At 40.0% G+C, this 19,608-nt stretch overlaps 2 protein-coding genes across 2 annotated transcripts in view; both read right to left on the minus strand.

Annotated features, from left to right (window-relative positions):
• Nucleotides 1–19,608, minus strand: part of LOC127191346 (zinc finger protein 54-like) — a 46,847-nt gene that overhangs the window by 16,062 nt on the left and 11,177 nt on the right. The window lies entirely within an intron of this gene.
• The window catches only part of LOC127191345 (zinc finger protein 54-like), a 213,296-nt gene continuing 203,061 nt past the window's right edge, over nucleotides 9,374–19,608 (minus strand). The window contains exon 3 of the mRNA XM_051148409.1: nucleotides 9,374–11,541. Coding sequence (XP_051004366.1) covers nucleotides 9,524–11,541 — 2,018 coding nt within the window. The 3' untranslated portion in view covers nucleotides 9,374–9,523. The remainder of the gene's footprint in view (nucleotides 11,542–19,608) is intronic.

Consider the following 19,608-nt stretch of genomic DNA (forward strand, 5'->3'; position numbering starts at 1 on the left):
AGGGTATTAACCCTGTGAGAGCGGTGTCCTTATGGGCTGCAGAAAAACTGCTCCTATCGGTTCCTACCGGTTTCCCTGAGGCTTCTCTGCCCGGGACGTTCCAGGACCGCCTGGCTGCTATCCCCGCCACTGTGTTGCTGACTGCTGACTTTCCCAGGCCGCCCCTCGCAGCTCCAGTACTTGTGATAAGTATTTACATGCACGCAAGATCCTGGCCGTTGTCTACCACCCACCCAAGACACAATATTTCCCTCCGGGAATGGAGGGTTTCCGGCCCCTCCCTCCTATAGTCTTTGGGCCCGCCTTTGGGCCCGCCCATTATATACAGGTTCCGGTTACGTAGGTCATCTGACCCTTCCTCTTTTCCCCCACCCCCACCGGTTCAGTTCCTCGGTCCAGTTAAGTTTTCCAGGCCTTTCCAGCCGGCTTTCTTTTTCTCATCACTCACTGATCCACACCAGTGTCCCTGTACCATGGAGACCCATCCCTGCCACTCTTTTCATATTTCCTTCCATAAAGCTCCAGGCAGGTCTCAGGCTGCGTGGGACCGGCTCTGCCACAGCATCCCGGCGCGTGATTGCTACCAGCCTAGACTAGAACTGGATCTAGTAGGACACGGCACCCCGATATCTGACCCCCACAGGGAATTCTGCACCCTCCAAAGGATTAACAGCCTCTAGGCTACATACTCCATACCCAGCAACAACAGGCTAAATTCAGAAGCCAGAGCCCCGTCGCCAACACACATGAGACGCCAAAACCAAATGCTGCAATTGTGACTTGGGGAGAGACATTTCAGGAACTTGGGCTTTGAAACGAAATAGGTGTATTAAAAAGTCAGTGGTCTACCCTTTCCTAACAGCCCAGGGTTGAATGATTTAGTCCACGCTGTAGTGCAGTCACCACTAGATGGTGGTCTTGTCATTTTACTAACTCTGGCCTTCAGGTGTACATGCAGGCAGAGCACTGTATACATAATAATAAATAAATCATTTTACTAACTCAGGAACAGTCTTCTCTGACTCATGCTAAAGATGCTTCGCAATAGAACGTAAAAAAAAAAAAATTCTTTTCTTTAAAAAAAAAATGCAGTCATGAATGGAGAGACTCTTGGCTATCCCAGATGCAGAAAATAAGTAAGGTCCTAATAGGATGTCCTTCCCTCTGACCCCTTGGGCTAGTGAACAGATATAAGTGAGTATATACCATTTGACTCTTTCTGCCTCTGGGTTAACTCACCCATTATGATCATTTCTAGTTCAATCCATTTGTCCACAAATTTCGGCAATTCCTTGTTTTTAATAGCTGAATAGTATTCCATAGTGTAAATGTACCACGGTTTCTTTATCCGTTCTTCTACTGAGGGACACTTAGGCTGTTTCCATGTTCTGGCTATTATAAATAAGACTGCTATTAACATGGTTGAGCAAATCTTCTTGTTGTGTGCTGGTGCATCTTTTGGGTATACTCCAAGGAGTGGAATAGCTGGGTCTTGAGGAAGCCTTATTCCCAGCTTTCTGAGATAGTGCCAGATAGATTTCCAAAGTGGCTGTACTAGTTTGCATTCCCACCGGCAATGAAGGAGTGTTCCTCTCTCTCCACATCCTCGCCAGCATGTGGTGTCACTTGAGTTTTTGATCTTAGCCATTCTGATGGGTGTAAGATGGAATCTCAGAGTTGTTTTGATTTGCATTTCCCTGATGACTAAGGAGGTAGAGCATTTCTTTAAGTGTTTCTCAGCCCTTTGATACTCCTCTGTTGAAAATTCTGTTTAGTTCTGAGCCCCATTTCTCAATTGGGTTATTTGGTTTGGTGGTGTTTAAAATCTTGAGTTCTTTATATATTTTGGATATTAGACCTTTGTCAGATGTAGGGTTGGTGAAGATCTTCTGTTGACAGTATCTCCTGCCTTACAGAGCTTCTCAGCCTCATGGGGTCCCATTTATTACTTGTTGACCTTAAGGCCTGGGTTGCTGGAGTTCTGTTCAGGAAGTTGTCTCCTGTGCCAATGTGTTCCAGGCTCTTCCCCGATTTTTCTTCTAACTGATTTAGTGTCTCTGATTTTATGTTGAGGTCTTTGATCCACTTGGACTTGAGTTTTGTTCATGGTGACAAATATGGGTCCAATTGCATTTTTTTACACGTAGATATCCAGTTAGACCAGCACCATTTGTTGAAGATGCTATCCCTTTTTCATTGAATAGATTTGGCTTCTAGGTGAGAGAAACATGGGAGAATGGGGAAATAGAAGGATCCAGAGGGTACTAGAAACTCACAAGAAGAACATTATGATGGACAGATCTGGGCAGGGGTCCTGCTCAAACTATGGCACCAGCCAAGGACAATACGTGCAGTAAACTTCAAACCCCTACCCAGATCTAGCCAATGGACAGGATGTTCTTCACAGTTGAGTGGAGAGTAGGGTCTGACTTTCATGCGAACTTTGGTGCCCTATCTTTTTACTATGTCCCCTGGATGGGGAGGCCTGGCGGCACTCAGAGGAAGGATAGCTGGTTACCAAGAAGAGACTTGATACCCTATGAGCATGTACAGGGGGAGGAGGTCTCCCTCAGTCACAGTCATAGAGGAAGGGAGTAAGGGGAAAATGGGAGGTAGGGAGGAATGGGAGGATACAAGGGATGGGATAACCATTGAGATGTAATATGAATAAATTAATAAAATAAAATAAAATAAAAAACCTGAAAAAAAGTGACAGAACAATCAAGACAAAAGTATCAAAATACAAAATAAAGAGTATTAGCTAATGATAAAATTATGTATTAGGCCAGGTGGAAGTGGTGAATGCCTTTAATCCCAACACTCGGGGAGCAAAGGCAAGCAGATCTGTGAGGTCAAGCCCAGCCTGGTCCTGAATTCAAGGACAGCCAAGGCTACACAGAGAAACCCTGTCTCAAACAACAAAAAACTAAAACAAAGAAACAAAACATGAAAAAAAAAAAAAAAAAAGGTCCATTAGATAGAAAGTTCAATGTTGCCAGACATTTGATCCCTTGTAAACTACAAAAACCTGTTTCTAGTTCTGAAGTGGCTCAGCCCTGGCACATACCTTTAATTCAAGAACTTTCTGTTTATTGTAAATGGGTAATTATGGTGTGGCTTAGCCCTAGCACACAACTTAAATCCAAAAGCTTTCTGTAAACAGGTGTTAATAAAGTTAACCTTAGGTCAATAGGCAATGGAAGTAACCAGCTGACAGGGATTAAACAGAAAGGAAGAACCCTGAGAGAAAGGCGCTTAAGACATCACAGAGAAGAAGACAAGGCTTTTGGCTTTGGGGTTCTTTTTCCCTCCCTGGGACACTGGCTGAGTAAAGAGGTCAGCTGCATGCTTTCTCTGCCTCTCTCAACTAGCATGCTTTCACCTCTGCACATGGTTCCTGAGTCTTTAAAGGTAAAATTGAGTCTTTGGGATTTTGTTTTTTACTAACAGCCCTGGATCAAAACCAGAATGCAGACATCCACAGCAGACAGAATACATAAGATGTGTTAAAACTGGCACCTTGCTTCATGTTCATTTCAAGTATATTACAATTAAAGCAATGAAAACCACTAGGAATTCTCATGACAACACAGGACAGATGGAGCTTTACAGTCTGCAAATAAAGTTGCTGATTTTTAAAAAATATTTATTTATTTATTACATATACAGTGTTTGCCTGCATGTGTGCCTGCACACTAGAAGAGGGCACCATATCTCATTATAGATGGTTGTGAGTCATCATGTGGTTGCTAGTAATTAAACTCAGGACCTTTGGAAGAGCAGCCAAAGCTCTTAACCACTATTTTTTATTTGTTTGTTTTTGTTTTTGTTTTTGTTTTTTGAGACACAGTTTCTCTGTGTAGCTTTGGTGTCCTGGACTTGTTTTGTAGAACAGGCTGGCTCCGTGCTTACAGCGATCCTCCTGCCTCTGTTTCTCTGAGTGCTAGGATTACAGGCATGTGCCTCTGTGACTGGCTCAGTTCCTGATTCTTATCAAAACTCTGTTGGCATGATTTTCAGGTATGGAGAGATTAACACTAAAGGCTAGTGAATGTGCTAGAATACCAAAAGCTCCAAAATTCTAAAAACAATAAATAAAACTAGAGGTAATAATTTTCATCGTTTTATAATACATTAAAATCATAGGAATGAAGACCATTTCATATTGGTATGAAGACATGATCATTGATCTACATGCAATAAGGACATCACACGCACAGTCAAATAGGATTCTATTCGCCTCCTAGTACCAATTCTTCTCTAGAAAGTCTTCTCACACATACAACAGGATAATCCTGAGATTTATCTCAGTGGAGGTCTCCACAACTATTTCTAGAGAAACACAATGTGGTAAAACTGATTTCATGTCCCACTCTCCCATTCACTTAAACCTCTCGTCATCCCTTCATCAGTCCCTCCAGCATACCTGGATCCTTTGCTCCTGTCTCCTTCCTCTCCATCTTCCAGGCCACTCTGTTCTGCTCCACAGCTCAGCAGGTCTGGGTGGTCAGTGAGCCCTGCACATGAGAAAGAGACTCTTCAGAAAGCATCTGGATTTCTAACACCGTCCTGTGCTCAGTAGATAAAGGGAGGATTCTACAATGTTTACCCAGCAGCCATGCAGTGTCAGAGTACTGAGAATATTTAAAATTTATTTTCATTAGCATAACTGGAAGGCCACGTCTAATCACAGCTCAGTCAAAACTCAAGGCCAACAATGAAACTGAATGATAGGCATGAGAACAGCTATTGAGATTCTGAATTATCATGGACTAAAAATGATGGAAGCCTTACACTCCCAAAGTGACACACACAACGAAAGACGATTTCATGAAATTTTCCTTTGTTCCTTGAGGATTTCACTTTACTTTGTGAGAAGTTAGACTCATTCACACAAAACTCACACGCTTGAAGAGTACAGTAATTAAAAAACAAAACAAAACAAAACAACAACAACAACAACAAAGGCCAAGGAGCAAGAAAGACTGCAAGCAAACTATTCTCACTTGTAGAAACAGCATTGATATAATTCTGCACCATCCAGATCTGTCCAAAGTCCCCTCAGCAGGACCCAGGCATTGCCCCCTCCTCAGTGAAGTCCACAATCACACCAGCGATTTTCAACAATCTGCATGGCTGGTTTTGGTGTGCACCTTTAATCCTAGGGAGAGAAAGAAGTAGTGGAACTCTGTATGTTCTAGTCCAGACTGATCTACATGGTGAGTTCTGGGGCAGACAGAGCAACATAGTGAGTTCAGGTCTCAAAGAAAACACAAGAATCAAAACTACAGTTTGGTCACGTGTCCATGGGCAGAGTGCTTTTCTTGAACCAAGGAGACAAAAGACTATTGCAGACTTTTTTTCTGATATAGATGAGTGTTCATAGTTATTCAGAAAATGCTTTCTAATATTGTCCTAGAGTATAAAGCTTTCTTCTTTTGTATTTTATTCATTTATTTATTTTTGTTTTTCAGGATTTTGTTGATGTTGTTGTTCTTTTTCAAAACAGGTTTTCTCAATGTAGTTCTGGCTGTCCCGAAATTCACGCTGTAGATCAGGCTGGCATTGAACTCAAAGATTCACCTGCCGATGCCTACCTAGTGCTAGGATTAAAGATGTATGCCACCATCCCCTGGTTTATAATGCTCTCTCCCTATCTCTCTCTCTCTCTCTCTCTCTCTCTCTCTCTCTCTCTCTCTCTCTCTCTCTCTCTCCCCTTCTACCTCCTGCCTCCCTCATTCCCAACTAGGTGTCGCCACTTAGCACTGGCTTTGCTGGAACCCACTATGTAGATCAGGCTGCCCTCGAACTCACTGAGATCCACCTATTGCTACTTCCAAGAGTTCTGGGATTCTAAAACAGTTTTCAGAATGCTGTGTCTCAAATGGAAAATTAATAGTAGATTAAAAGTTTACTTTTAAATGCTAAATTTTGAAACCGTATCTGTGGAACAGGCAATATATATATATATATATATATATATATATACATATATATATATATATACACATATATATATATTTGGATTCAGTTCAATCTGCAGGCATTCCTGTAGGGTAACAGGCCAGTGAAAAACCACCCTGCCCAAGGCGTGCCCTGACATTTTTGGCTCTCCCTGACTTGGTGTTGATAGCCAATAATGTTCCAGCTTTAATCACTAAGTAATAACCCCTGCCCTGGTGTACTTTTCCATTAGGTGACTGGACAGGCTCTAAAAATGTTATTAAAAAAAATCCACCCTCCACTCAACCCTCTGCTGCCCCTCTTCCTTCTTAGGGTCAACCACCATTCTCTGGCTCTCCCCAGGAAATCTCTTGTATGACCTTTGTTGCCAGTTGTAACTTTGTGATATTCCTTGGCTCCCAACCGCCAAGATGTCCTTGCTCTTAATATTGCTGTTAATATTAATGATAATATCCAAAAGTTATATGGGAATGCAAATTCCCCAGGTCCCCACATGTAACATGGAAGTTAGCAGGGATGAATGTAAATTTCAAGAACTTTGTGATCGTCTGTGCAGCTCATCTTGTCTGACAGTGTCAGCAGTCCTTACTGATTGCATATGTTTGAGGCAGAACACTAGTCCTCAACAGTCAAACATTGTATTTTTCCTCTCATATGTTGGTCATAAGCTTCAAAATTTGTATTTTGTTTAAGTAAGACTGTATATAGAAGATAGGAAGCTAGCAACGGACCAGTAAAGGGAAGATGCAGGAATAGAGGATCAATAGAAGAATATAGAGGATATGAAATTCGAGAGTAGGAATACATGGAGCAGAAGTTGAGTAATAGCGAAGAGAGGAGGTGCTGAAAGGTCAACTCAAATGAGATGTTCAAACCAAGCCCTCTCTTAATTGGACTTGAGGTCTTCCTCATAGAGAGGAATTCATGCCATGGCCAAAATAAAACAAGGCTTGGGAAGTATAGGTACAAGGTCAGAACCTACTGATGTTTTGTCAATGATCATGTTGTTAATCTGTCATGTAAATATTAATGTTGATAAATATCAGTTTGCTACCCTCTAGCTTGATGAAAGAGGCCTCCTGTTGCAGCAGGAGGTAGGTGATGCAGAGCCCCATAACTGTTGAGAAAGTACTAAGAACAAGCAACTGGGTAGCATTGGGGCATCATGATTTCATCGTGGTTGAGGGATGTCTCAGATTCACCTTTACCTCCATGAGGGTAGAGTGTAGGTTATTGTGTAATTCAAATGTTGGTTTCTGTACCCCCTGTATCTGGTTGAAATCCTTGTTCTGAGAATCTCCAGTCTCCATGTTGTGTAAACACTGCTCCCAATTGTCCACTGGTATGCCAATAAAGCAGCTTACAGCCAATGGCTGAGCAGGTGAAAGAATAGGGATGGTCGTCCTGCCATCCAGGGAAGGAGGTGGGAGAGAAGGAAGTAGGGGATTCTGACACTGGAGAAGTCCAGGAAACATCAGGAGAGAGGAGCTGGAGCAAAAGAGCTACAAAGTGCAAGTATCACTTAGATGCAACCTGGAAGGAAGACAGATTAGTTTACAGGGTTAAAAATAGACTAATTACTACTGAGTTATTGTGCTGTGAAGATCATTAAAACAATATAGTGGAGTCTCAATTATTTGTGTGGTAGTCAAGTGAAGAGAAACTGAGAAACACAGTTTTATAAAAATAACTTTAACAGTGGGCTGACAGTTAAAGGTAGCTATATCATTTAATTTTAATAGTATGATGCAAATACTTCCCAATTTTTCTTCAGTAGTTCAAAATTAGTTTCTACATGTCCTCAAAAATTTTTCTTGACCAGGCTGACTTTGAACTCATGAGATCCACCTACTTGTGTCTCCAGAGTGCTGGGATTAAAGCCATATGCAATCAGTGCCTTTAATCCCAGCACCCTTGGGGATTTCTAAACTGTGAGCATGTCTGTGATGTCACACACAGCTTATTCATTTCTTTACATTTTCTTACATTCTTGCTACTTGTAAAGTTTGAGTCTAGTATGAAAGATGAGTCTTTATATTAAAGTATTGTGTGTATGTGTGTATTTTCTCTCATGATGATTTGTTGTTGTTGTTGTTGTTGTTGTTGTTTTTAAGACAGGCTTTCTGGAAGGACAAGATGGCGGCGCACAGTATCTACCGTGTCTAGAGGACAGAGGAAGAGAGGCTGAGAAATGGACTGAAGGGAACAAACCAGGAACACCAGGCTCCCCCCTCACAGCCTGTGCTCCTCTGATGAGAGACAGCACAGACCCCCCGGGGAACAAAGGTTCTGTGTGGCAGCCTACAGCAGTGGCACAGCTCAGTAAATCAGGTGAGTGAAAAGGGCTTCTACCCAAAACACAGTCTTGGAGACTTCTCAGACTGAACAATAAGGAAGGTTCAGAAGAAACCTCTCCTCTCTATCATGGCTACACTTCCCGGGGGTTTGGGAGTCACAGACCTCTAGCACCCTGAACTTCTCCCATGGGGAACAGAGGTTCAGAGGCTCAATAATACCATGACTGAACCGGCTGCTGATTCAAGACAAGGTTTCTCCATGTAGCCTTGGCTGTTCTGGAACTCAAGATGTAGACCAGGCTGGCTGCAAATGCAGAGCTCTGCCTGCCTCTGCCTCCCAAGTGCTGGGACTAAAGACATGTGCCACCACTCCCAGCTTATGATTTTTTTTTTAATGTCAGCAATTTCATTACTTAGCATCACTAAGCATTTAGTGAGTGGTATTTCCATTAAACAGCAAGGTATGGAGACTATACATGATACACACTTATATGGTTTTTCAAAAGTATTAACTTTGTAATGGACAGCACAATTAGAGGTCATTGTCATATTTTGAATTTTATTACATTTTGTCCTTATTATTATTATTATTATTATTGAAACAGGGTATATGTCATTCTGGCTGTCCTGGAACTCATTATGTATATGAGGATGGCCTGGGATTCACAGAGATATTATCTTTGCCTCCTGAGTGCTGTGATTAAAGATCTGCAGCATCTTGAGTGGAATTATGAATTTTTGGGTGTTGAACAAGATAAATGTTTTTATTATAGCTTTCTCCAGGGCCTAAAGAGATGGCTTAGTGGATAAAATCACTATTTGCTCTTACAGATGATTGGTGTTTTAATCCCAACACACACAACTGTCTTTAAGCCTAGCTTCAGGGGATCTGATACCCCATCCGGCCTGCACAGGCACCAGGCATGCAAGCGGTACACATGGATACAAGCAAGAAAGCATCTCCTACCTCACACACACATTCTCTCTCTCTCTCTCTCTCTCTCTCTCTCTCTCTCTCTCTCTCTCTCTCTCTCTCTCTCTCTCTCCTCTCTCTCTCTCTCTGAGACAGGAAGAGAGAGATAGAGAGATGGGGGTGGAAGATAGGGAGGGGAAGGTGGGAGGGAAAAGAAAGCTTTTCACATAATTACATTTGCAAAATTTTATTTTAAAAACTCTACTAAAATTTTCACAAGTCTCTTCTCTTTATGTTTCTATTATGCATACTGTTGGGATTTGTAAACAGATAGAATACCAGATAAATGCTATGTCACATTATTTACAACAGTATGTTTCTCTCCAGTATGAACTCTCTGATGTCTTCTAAGATTTGACAGGTGGATAAAGGACTTCTCACATTCCATACATTTGTAAGGTTTCTCTCCAGTATGAATTTTCTGATGTGCTCTAAGATAGGAGCACCTGGTGAAACATTTGTCACATTCCAGACATCTGTAAGGTTTCTCTCCAGTATGAACTCTCTGATGTGTCCTAAGATTTGAATTATGAGTAAAGGATTTGCCACACTTTATGCATTTGTAAGGTTTCTCTCCAGTATGAAGTTTCTGATGTCTTTTGAGATTTGAAATCTGGTTAAATGATACATCACAGTCTTTGCATTTGTAAGGTTTCTCTCCAGTATGGATTTTCTGGTGTATCTTAAGACTAGAAATCCGGAGAAAAGACATGTCACAGTTTTTGCATTTGTAAGGTTTCTCTCCAGTATGAGTTTTCTGATGTGCTCTAAGGTAGGAGCACCTAGTAAAAGATTTGTCACATTCCTTACAAGTGTAAGGTCTCTCTCCACTATGAACTCTCTGATGTGTTCTAAGATGTGAGTTATGGATAAAGGATTTGTCACAATCCATACATTTGTAAGGTTTCTCTCCAGTATGAATTTTCTGATGTTTTCTCAGAGTTGAGCAAGTAGTAAAAGATTTGCCACATTCCTCACATACATAAGGTCTCTCTCCAGTGTGAACTCTCTGATGATGACTTCTAAGATATGAACGTTGGGTAAAGGATTTGTCACATTCTCCACATTTGTATGTTTTCTCTCCAGAATGAATTTTCTCATGTTCTCTAAGAGCTGAGCACTCAGGAAAAGATTTATCACATTCCTTACATCTGTACGGACTCTCTCCTGTATGAACAATCTGATGTCTTCTAAGATGTGAGTTATGAGAAAAACATTTGTCACATTCCTTACATTTGTAAGGTTTCTCTCCAGTATGAATTTTCTGGTGTGTTTTAAGAGTTGAATTCACAGTAAAGGCTTTGTCACATATCTCACATTTGTAAGGCTTTTCACCAGTATGGATTCTGTAATGTCTTTTAAGGTGTGACAATTCAATAAAGGACTTACCACATTCTTTGCATTTGTAATATGTCTCTGGAGAATGAGTTTTCTGGTGCCATTTTAATGATGAATAGTGGGTAAAGGATCTGTCACACTCATTGCATTTGTAAGGCTTCTCTCCAGTATGGAGTCTGTAATGTTTTCTAAAGTGTGAAAGCTGATGAAAGTTCCTGCCACATTCTGGACAACTACAATGTTCCTCATTGGTATGGATTTTTTGGTGTGTCCTGAAACTGGAATAGTGGGCAAAGGATTTGTCACATTCCTTACATTTGTAAGGCTTCTCTCCAGTGTGCGTTTTCTGATGGCTTTTAAGTACTGAGGACTGACGAAATGACTTTCCACATTCTTTGCATTTGTAAGGTTTCTCCCCGGTATGAAATCTTTGATGTATTTTCAGATTTGCACACTGGTTATAAGATTTACCACAAATGTTGCACTTATAAGGTTTCTTTCCAGTATGAATTCTTTGATGTTTAATGAGCCTTGAGGAAGTACTGAAACATTTTCCACATTTCCCACACTTGTGTGGTTTTTCTTCAAGGTAGATTGTTTGTTGCATGAGACTGTATGCAGAGCTGAAATGGTCATCACATTCTTCCTGTCTGTGCTCTTTCTCTTCAGTGCAGAGTCTCTGATCTTGAGTAATGTTGGAATACAAATTTAAAGAGTTCTCACAGTCTTTAGATGTGCAAGGTTCTTCCCCAGTGTGCATGCTTTTATGTCTATCTGGGTTTGAAGAATCAATAGTGGCATTCTTGTGATTACTGCATCTGTAGTTATTAGAGTTTTCTGTACTTTCACTTCCTTTATAAGGTGTACAGTTGGAGGGTTCACGAAGCATTTTCCCGAGCTTATGACAGTGGCAAGGCTCCCTTTCAGTCTTCACATGTTGATGGACAGTATCACATATACAATAGTTCTCTGAAAATGAGTACAAGACAGATTAATAAGAATTCCTGAAAGATTAAGGATTTGATAAATGACTGTCTCCATGAGATCCCTCTTAAAATAAGTCAGTCAGCAACTACTTAGACATGTTCTTTACTGTAATTTTATGTATGTCATTAAAGCAGCCTGACAGCCTTCAAGGGTCTAGGATTCGCAATAGATATCGCACCCTTACAGAAAATGTCTAATGGCTCAAGATGGATCAAATAGTTGAGGAATCAGTATTTAGCCTTGGGATAGGCTCACTGACTGATTATATTTAGAATTCATGACTCTCTTAGGAAATTGTTGATTAGTTTAATATGCTCCCACATTCACAGTGTTGGTACTCATTAATGTACAGCAATGATGAGTATAGTTCAGAAGATGCAAATCCCTCTTAATATAAAGGCTTACTTAAAAGTATCAAAGTGGTTTTTTTCTAAAAATACCACACTAGATTCTTCAAAACTAAGAGTAACAAAGTAAGTATTTGGCCAGATATCCTAGGATCAAGAATATAGAGTCTAGACTCTTGCTCATTTGAGGCAGGGCTGTAATGGGCCACTATTGCTTATTTCTTTCCTTCTTAGTCTGAGCTTCACACACCGCTGTGTTTCTTAACTTTCCTTATAGGCTTACTCTCAAGTCTACTCTGTACACTCATTTTTGAGAGGAATTTTTGGAAGGGTATCTCTGTATTCTCCACTAGGAGGAAAATGATGAATGTAACATGAAGTCATACATGCAAGGAAGTGAATTACAGAACAGTGCTACTTCATGGACTCACATTAGACTCAAAATTTTTTTTAATTATTCCAAGCTGATGTCAGCATAATCGGGTAAAATTTCATTTTTTACTAGTATTCAGTCACCATAATTCCAATGTGATAAGGACAATGTTTTCTAACAGGTAAAATAGCCAGGATGCATCCTAGGGCAAGGACACTGTATGAAGCAAATGATCAGGAATCCTTTCAAGTAGAATTGAATACAGCAATAGCATTTTCAGCTCTTGCTTTCTCCTCCCCTTGAAGCTTTTACTGTTGTCCTATTCATTCACTAGCCCACCCTGGCCATGGCTGCTCTCTCCTCCCCACATTCCAGGGCAATCTCATTCACTCCAGACAGGTGACCAGATCTACACTTGAACAATAATCCATGTGTTCTGTGAGGTATCTCACAGCCCATGCTAGATTTTTAGAAAGAATACAGATATCTAGGACAGGACTCTGCTCAGCACATGAAGAGAACACAATGTAGAGGAATCTAGGAATGAATTTGCAATTGTTATTTCCTTTCAGAATCTTCAACATATTTATAGAATTTTGTTTATATATATTGAGTTTTTCTTACAGTTAAAACCATGCAATTACAATGATAGACATAGATCTGAAAGATATGGTGATAAATATTATATAATATAAAGTTTCTAAATATATTTTGGAAACAAAATGAAAGATGTATGACACATCTAAACTGGAAAATAGAAAAAAAGAAAAAAATCAAATATCATGAGAAAGGTCTTTTCATCTATCAAAGTTTGCGTAGTCGCATGTTGTTTTTACACAGCTTAACAGATAGGAATTCTACAAGCAAAATCTTCTTACCGACAGAGACCAGATTGCTGTAATTCTCCAACATCACATCAATGTACAGAGCCCTCTGAGCAGAGTCCAGGCATTCCCACTCCTCCTGGGGGAAGTCCACAGCCACATCCCCAAAAGTCAACAAATCCTGAAACAAAATGCACAGTTTGACCCCCTGCTGCTGGGAAGAGTGCTTTCCTGGATATAAGAAGACGGGATGTAGATGAGCAAAGACAATTACTCAAAAAGATAATCTCTAACATAGCCACACTGTATAATGAATGTTCTCTCTCTATGAGAACAAAATGACACAATAGTCTCACAGCATATGCACGAAATAAAACACACATATAAGCTCTGGACAGACTTACCTATCTGTTATGAATGCTGTGTTTAGGTCCCACAGGATCACAGTGTATAAGTCTCAATAGGACAACTTGTGATGAGGACATGTGCTTTGAAATGCTTTATGTGAAGATCATGCTAAAATACTGACACTGAATCAGTCCTGTCTGTAACTGTCATCCTCACATGGAAGCCCAGGAACTAACCCCAACTATCAAAGGATGGGACTACATGAGAATAAAAAAGTTCCTGTACATTAAAGGAAACAAGCACCAGAACACACAGACACTTAAGAATGGGAGAGAAACTGTATCAGCAACACCCTGGATAGGGGTTTGTATATAGAATTTACCAAGAATTACAGAAATTAAATACCAAGGAAATAAACCTGCCAATCAAAAAATGGTCAAAGGATCTGAATAGACACCTTGCAAAGACAGAAAGACAAATAGCCAATAAATATTGCAAAATCCCTAAAATGACATCAGAGAAACACAACTTGAAAATACTTTGATATCCTGTCTCACTGTAATCAGAATGGCTGTCATTAACTAATTTGGCAACAAATGCCAGAGAGGATGTGGAGAGAAAGGAAGCCCTACTCAATGTTGGGGTGTGTGTGGGGGGGGTATAAATTAATACACTCAAATGGAGATCAGATTGAAGATTATTAAAAAATTAAAGATAGAACCAACATTACACCTTGATCTTTCACTCCTGGGAATATACCAGAGGAACTCCACACTCGACTCTAGAAATATTTACACCCATGTTTATTTGTGCTTTATCAACCAGAGCAAAGAATTGGAATCAACCTATTGTCTATTTTTTTCAAAGATTTATTTTTATTTATTTATTTATTATTTATACAGCATTCTGCCTGCATATATGCCTGCACACCAGAAGAAGGCACCGAATCTCATTAGAGATGGTTGTGAGCCATCATGTGGTTTCTGGGAATTCAACTCAGGATGTTTGGAAGAACAGCCAGTGTTCTTAACCTCTGAGCCATCTCTCCATCCCCCTAACTGTCTATTAATAGATAAATAGATAAAGACTTTTTCATACATATAAAATGGAATACTATTCAGCTAAAAAAATGTAATCATAATTTGTAGGAAAATGGCTACCTTTAACCCCAGCACTTGGGAGGCAGAGGCAGGCTGAACGCTGTGAGTTTGATGCTAGCCTGGTCTACAAAGTGAGTTTAGGACAGCCAAGACTACACTGAGAAATATTGTCTCAAAAAACCAAAAAGAAAAGAAAATGGCCAGGCATGGTACTGCATGTGTTTAGTCCTAGCACTGAATAGACAGAGGCAGGCAAATTGCTGTGAGTTTGAAGCCAGCCTAGTCTACAAAGGGCATCAGGGCATCCAGGACAGCCAAGACTACACAGAGAAACTCTAGCTTGAAAAAGACAAAAGAAAAGCCACAAACCAAAGAAGAAGAAGAAGAAGAAGAAGAAGAAGAAGAAGAAGAAGAAGAAGAAGAAGAAGAAGAACAACAACAACAACAACAACAACAACAACAACAACAAGAAGAAGAAGAAGAAGAAGGAGGAGAAAAAGAAGAAGAAGGAGGAGAAAAAGAAGAAGAAGGAAGAAAGAAAGAAAAAGAAAAGAAAAGAATCTATAAGATTAAGTGAGAAAGAAACAACCATGTTTTCCCTCATATGCAGAATCTAGCCATTAATATATGTGGGCACAATAGAACATGGAGGAAAGAGAATAAGAAAGATTAAATATCGGAGGTTGAAGTAGAACTGAATGCAGGTAATGACCTCCAGTTATGACAAAGGATATAAAGATAACTGCTTTTCTAGTTCTAATTCTGACATACTTTTGGGGGGGGGCCGGGGAAGTGTCAGTCATGAGTAAGATCATAAAAATATTTTTGATAGTAAAAATATAAAACTAAATGGGATCCAGACCTTCTGTTAATGTGTACTGTTTAGTCAGTAATAAAGACTTTGGGTCTAGTTAATTTCAGTGTGTGGTTTTTCTGTTTGTTTCTAACATGTTTTATAATAAAGTTAAAATGAATTATCAGAAGCAGAAAATTAAAGGCTTGTAATATCTGAAAGTATAACACATCTAGAAAAAAAAATAGACATGACCACTGACCTGGGACATGTTTACTGGAGAATCAGCCATTTCTTTCTGTTTCTCTTCTCTGAATTTCTCTCTCAGGAACAATGGATAGCCAGGTTGCTGCCCTTTCATATAATGGGTTAAAAAGAAAAAGAAAAAATTAATACCGTAAGCTATTAAAGAACAGTACAAACCACATAGAAAGTTCCAAATAACAGATTACTACCACAATCCACTCACTGATCTCAAAGCCAGGAGAGCACGGAGCCACATTTGAAGCTGAGAGAGAAAATCACTGTCAACCATATTGTTTCATCCAGAAAAATAGTCTCTTTAAATCGATGGAGACATAAGTATATTTCAAGATAGTCACAAATTTACACAATTCACATCACCAAAGCAGCACAGCACATACACGTAATACATTACAGGCAAAATACACACAACAAAAATTGAAGAATTACCCATGGGCAGGACAGCAAAACATTAACTCTCTCAGAGATGGAAGAATACATCCAGCAACAACATAAAACATTTTATCAGGAATAAAAACCCCATGAATAGAAAAAAAAAATCAAGCTACTCTAGATGTCAATATGGAAAATCCTCAAATAAATAAATAAATCCTCAAGTTAAATAAACCTGCCACATGACACAGCTCTTCCACTTTTTGTCATATGCTCAAAGGACGTATGTATACACTATGGAATATTATTGTGCTTTGCAGGTAAATGGATAGAACTAGAAAAGATCATACTGAGTGGAGGAACCCAGACCCAGAAAGATAGAGACTGTATGTTTTTTCTCACATAAAGTTCTTAGCTCCAAATCTTCAGCTGTGAGTACACAATCCGGATTAACAGCAGTAACCAAAAAAGTAAAATGAGACCGCTGCGGGATATGGGAGAAGTAATATAGAGGAGTGTGGGTTCCCACGCCATATGTGGGATGGTAGAGTGTTGCCCATACCCTGGACTCTCTCAGAAGGCAGGGCAGGAATGAGTCCACTCCACCCTAAAACTAGAGGTATAATTTTCCATCATTTTACAATACATTAAAATCATAGAAATGAAAAAAAGAAAAAAGAAGAAAATCATAGAAACGAAAACCACTTAATATTCAGTGTGAAGAAGTGATTAGTGATGTGCTGGGAATAAGGGCAGCATCACTTGGCTGCCTCAGGACTGGGCCTCCTCAACACCATAGAGACAAAGACTACATCAAGATAAAGCCAGTTAAGCTTCTGTTTCACCACCGAAGAACTGGCTTCTCAGAGACCATCATACTGGAAGTCAGCTAATCTGCTTGGAGAGCCCCTGCCCTCCTCCCCTCTCCCTGCCCCCTCCCCCCATCCTGTCCCCCTCCCCCATCCTGTCCCCCTCCCCCATTCTGTCCCCCTCCCATGCCCTGTTCCCCTCCACCCCTGCAGGCAGCACTTCCAGCACTTCCAGCACTTCTTCCCTGTGCTCCTGAGCTTTGATATTTGAAATGGCCCATCATTGTTGTTTGCCTTTCTTCAACAGGGTCCGCATATGCAAATTAGGTGGGTTTCTCCACTTGTTTCTTTGTCCTCCCCTCCCCCAACGAAACCTATATAAACTAGCCCCACCATTTCAATAAATGAGCAGTTCTAGAAATGTCAGAGAAGCTACATGCACGAAATCTTACAAACATGGCTGCCCAAACAGGAGCTGAACAACCCTAGTCAAACACTAAGGAATTCTAAGAGCTGGAGAAATAGCATTCCCCAAAGAAGAGTTACCAAACAGTTATCTGATATCAAATGTTCATTCCTGAAAATACACAGACTGAGTAGGTTGTAATTTTATGTTTAGGAATATACAAAACATACAATAAAATATTTAAAAGAATAAGTGCCCCTACAAAGTCAATAATTTGGACCATCTACATAAAAATATCTACTAGAATGGCTCTATAACATTTTCTATTGTTGTTCCTCACATAAATAAAAATTTGTAGAGGCTAGAGAAATGATACAATGGTTATGAACAACTGTTATTCTTTTAGAGACCTTTTAACAAACACCTGAGTAGTAAACAAAAATTAGTAAAGAGAGACAGAGATAGATAGATAGATAGATAGATAGATAGATAGATGATAGATAGATAAAAGAAAATTCAAGTTTCCTGAACGAACTAACTAAGATCATTAAAGGTCTGTACAATGAAAACTTTGGTTCATTGAAGGAACTGAGGAAGATGCTAACTAGAACATGGAAAGACATTTCAGTCAGACAGAATGGGACATAATATTGGGAAATTTGCAGTATTTCTGGATGTGGTTTATACAACCCGTTCAGACTCCACGACATTTAAACTTCCCACAGTACACTCCACAGAAATAGTAAAAAGTAACCTAGAATTTGTATTGATGCACAAATTCCTTGGGTACAGAGCAACCCCAGGAAAATCTTGCAACCCTTGAGTTATTGTACTGTGATTCCAGATAGTCAAGCCAAAGCAATAGAATCTGCCCAATAGCAATGACCATGTGAATGTCACCAAAATATAAAATACAAGTGTTGCAGACAAGACAGCCTCCACAAACAATGGTTCTGGGAAAAGTATATAAAAAGAAGCTTGTTTCCTTTTACAATCTAATTTGCACATCTTACACAAACTAATCCTGGAACCATGAAACAGCAAAGACTTGGGAAATACTAAGAAGATCATACCCGGAGGTGATCTCAAAGTATATGACAATTACAGCAGTGGAAACCACTTGCAATTGACATGACCACACACAAAAGGAGATACAATTGGATGATAGTAAAAACAAAGTTTAGCAGTGTGTAAATATGCTTCCATCTTATCAAAATTCTGTTGGCATTATTTTCAGGTACAGAAAGATTAACACTAAAAGCTAGTGAATGTGCTAGAATACCAAAAGCTCCAAAATTCCAAAAACAATAAATAAAACTAGAGGTATAACTTTCCATCATTTTACAGTACATTAAAATCATAGAAATGGAAAAAAAAGAAAAAAATCATAGAAATGAAATCCATTTAATATTCACGTGAAGAAGTGATTAGTGATGTGCTGGGAACAAGGGCAGCATCACTTGGCTGCACAGTCAAATACAATTTTATATGCCTCCTAGTGTTAATTGTTCTGTAGAAAGTCTTCTCATACCTACAATAGAATAAACCCGGGAGATTTTTCTCTGCGGAGGTCTCCAGAATCATTTCTGGTGAAACAGAAGGTGGCAGAACTGACTCGTCTTTCTTGCCCATGCACTTGAATCCCTTGCCATTCCTTTACCAATCCCTCCAAGATCCCGGGATTCCTTCCTACTCTACCTCTCCCTCTTGCCAGCCTGCTTTTGTTCTGCTCCACAGCTGAGCAGGTCTGGGTGGCCAGTGAGTCCTGCACATGAGAAAGAGACTCTTCAGAAAGCACCTGGATTTCTAACACAATCCTGTGCTCAGTAGGTAAAGGGAGGATTCTACAGTAATTACCCAGCTGCCATGCAATGTCAGAATACTGAAAATACATAGAAAGCATTTTCAGTTAGTGTAACTTGAATCTCACGTCCAATCACAGCTCAGTCAAATCTCAGGGGCAGAAACAGAACTGAGTGATTGGGATGAAAACATTATAAACTAGGGAGGTTCTGAACTTACCATGAACTAAAATGATGAAGGCCTTCCCCTCCCAAAGGGACATACACTTGCTGAGTAACTTGCCCAGAAACCCTGAGGAAGAGGAAGGGATGCTGGAAGCAAACTATCCTCCACTGCAGAAACCAGACTGCTGTAAGTCTGCAACAACCAGTCTCTGTACAAAGCCCTCCCAGCAGGGTCCAGACATTGCTCCTCCTTCTGAGTGAAGTCCACAGTCACACCCGTGGCTGTGAGCTGACCGGAAAACAAAAAACAACCAAACCAAACCAAACAGAAAAACCTTTTGAATGGTTGTCTGGTGCACACCTTTAATCCTAGCACTGGGAGACACAGGTAGGAGGGACTCTGTGACTTCCAGTCTAGCCTGGTCTGCCTGATAAACTCTGGGCCA

The sequence above is a fragment of the Acomys russatus genome, chromosome 7, assembly GCF_903995435.1.
Source record: "Acomys russatus chromosome 7, mAcoRus1.1, whole genome shotgun sequence".
NCBI lineage: Eukaryota > Metazoa > Chordata > Mammalia > Rodentia > Muridae > Acomys > Acomys russatus.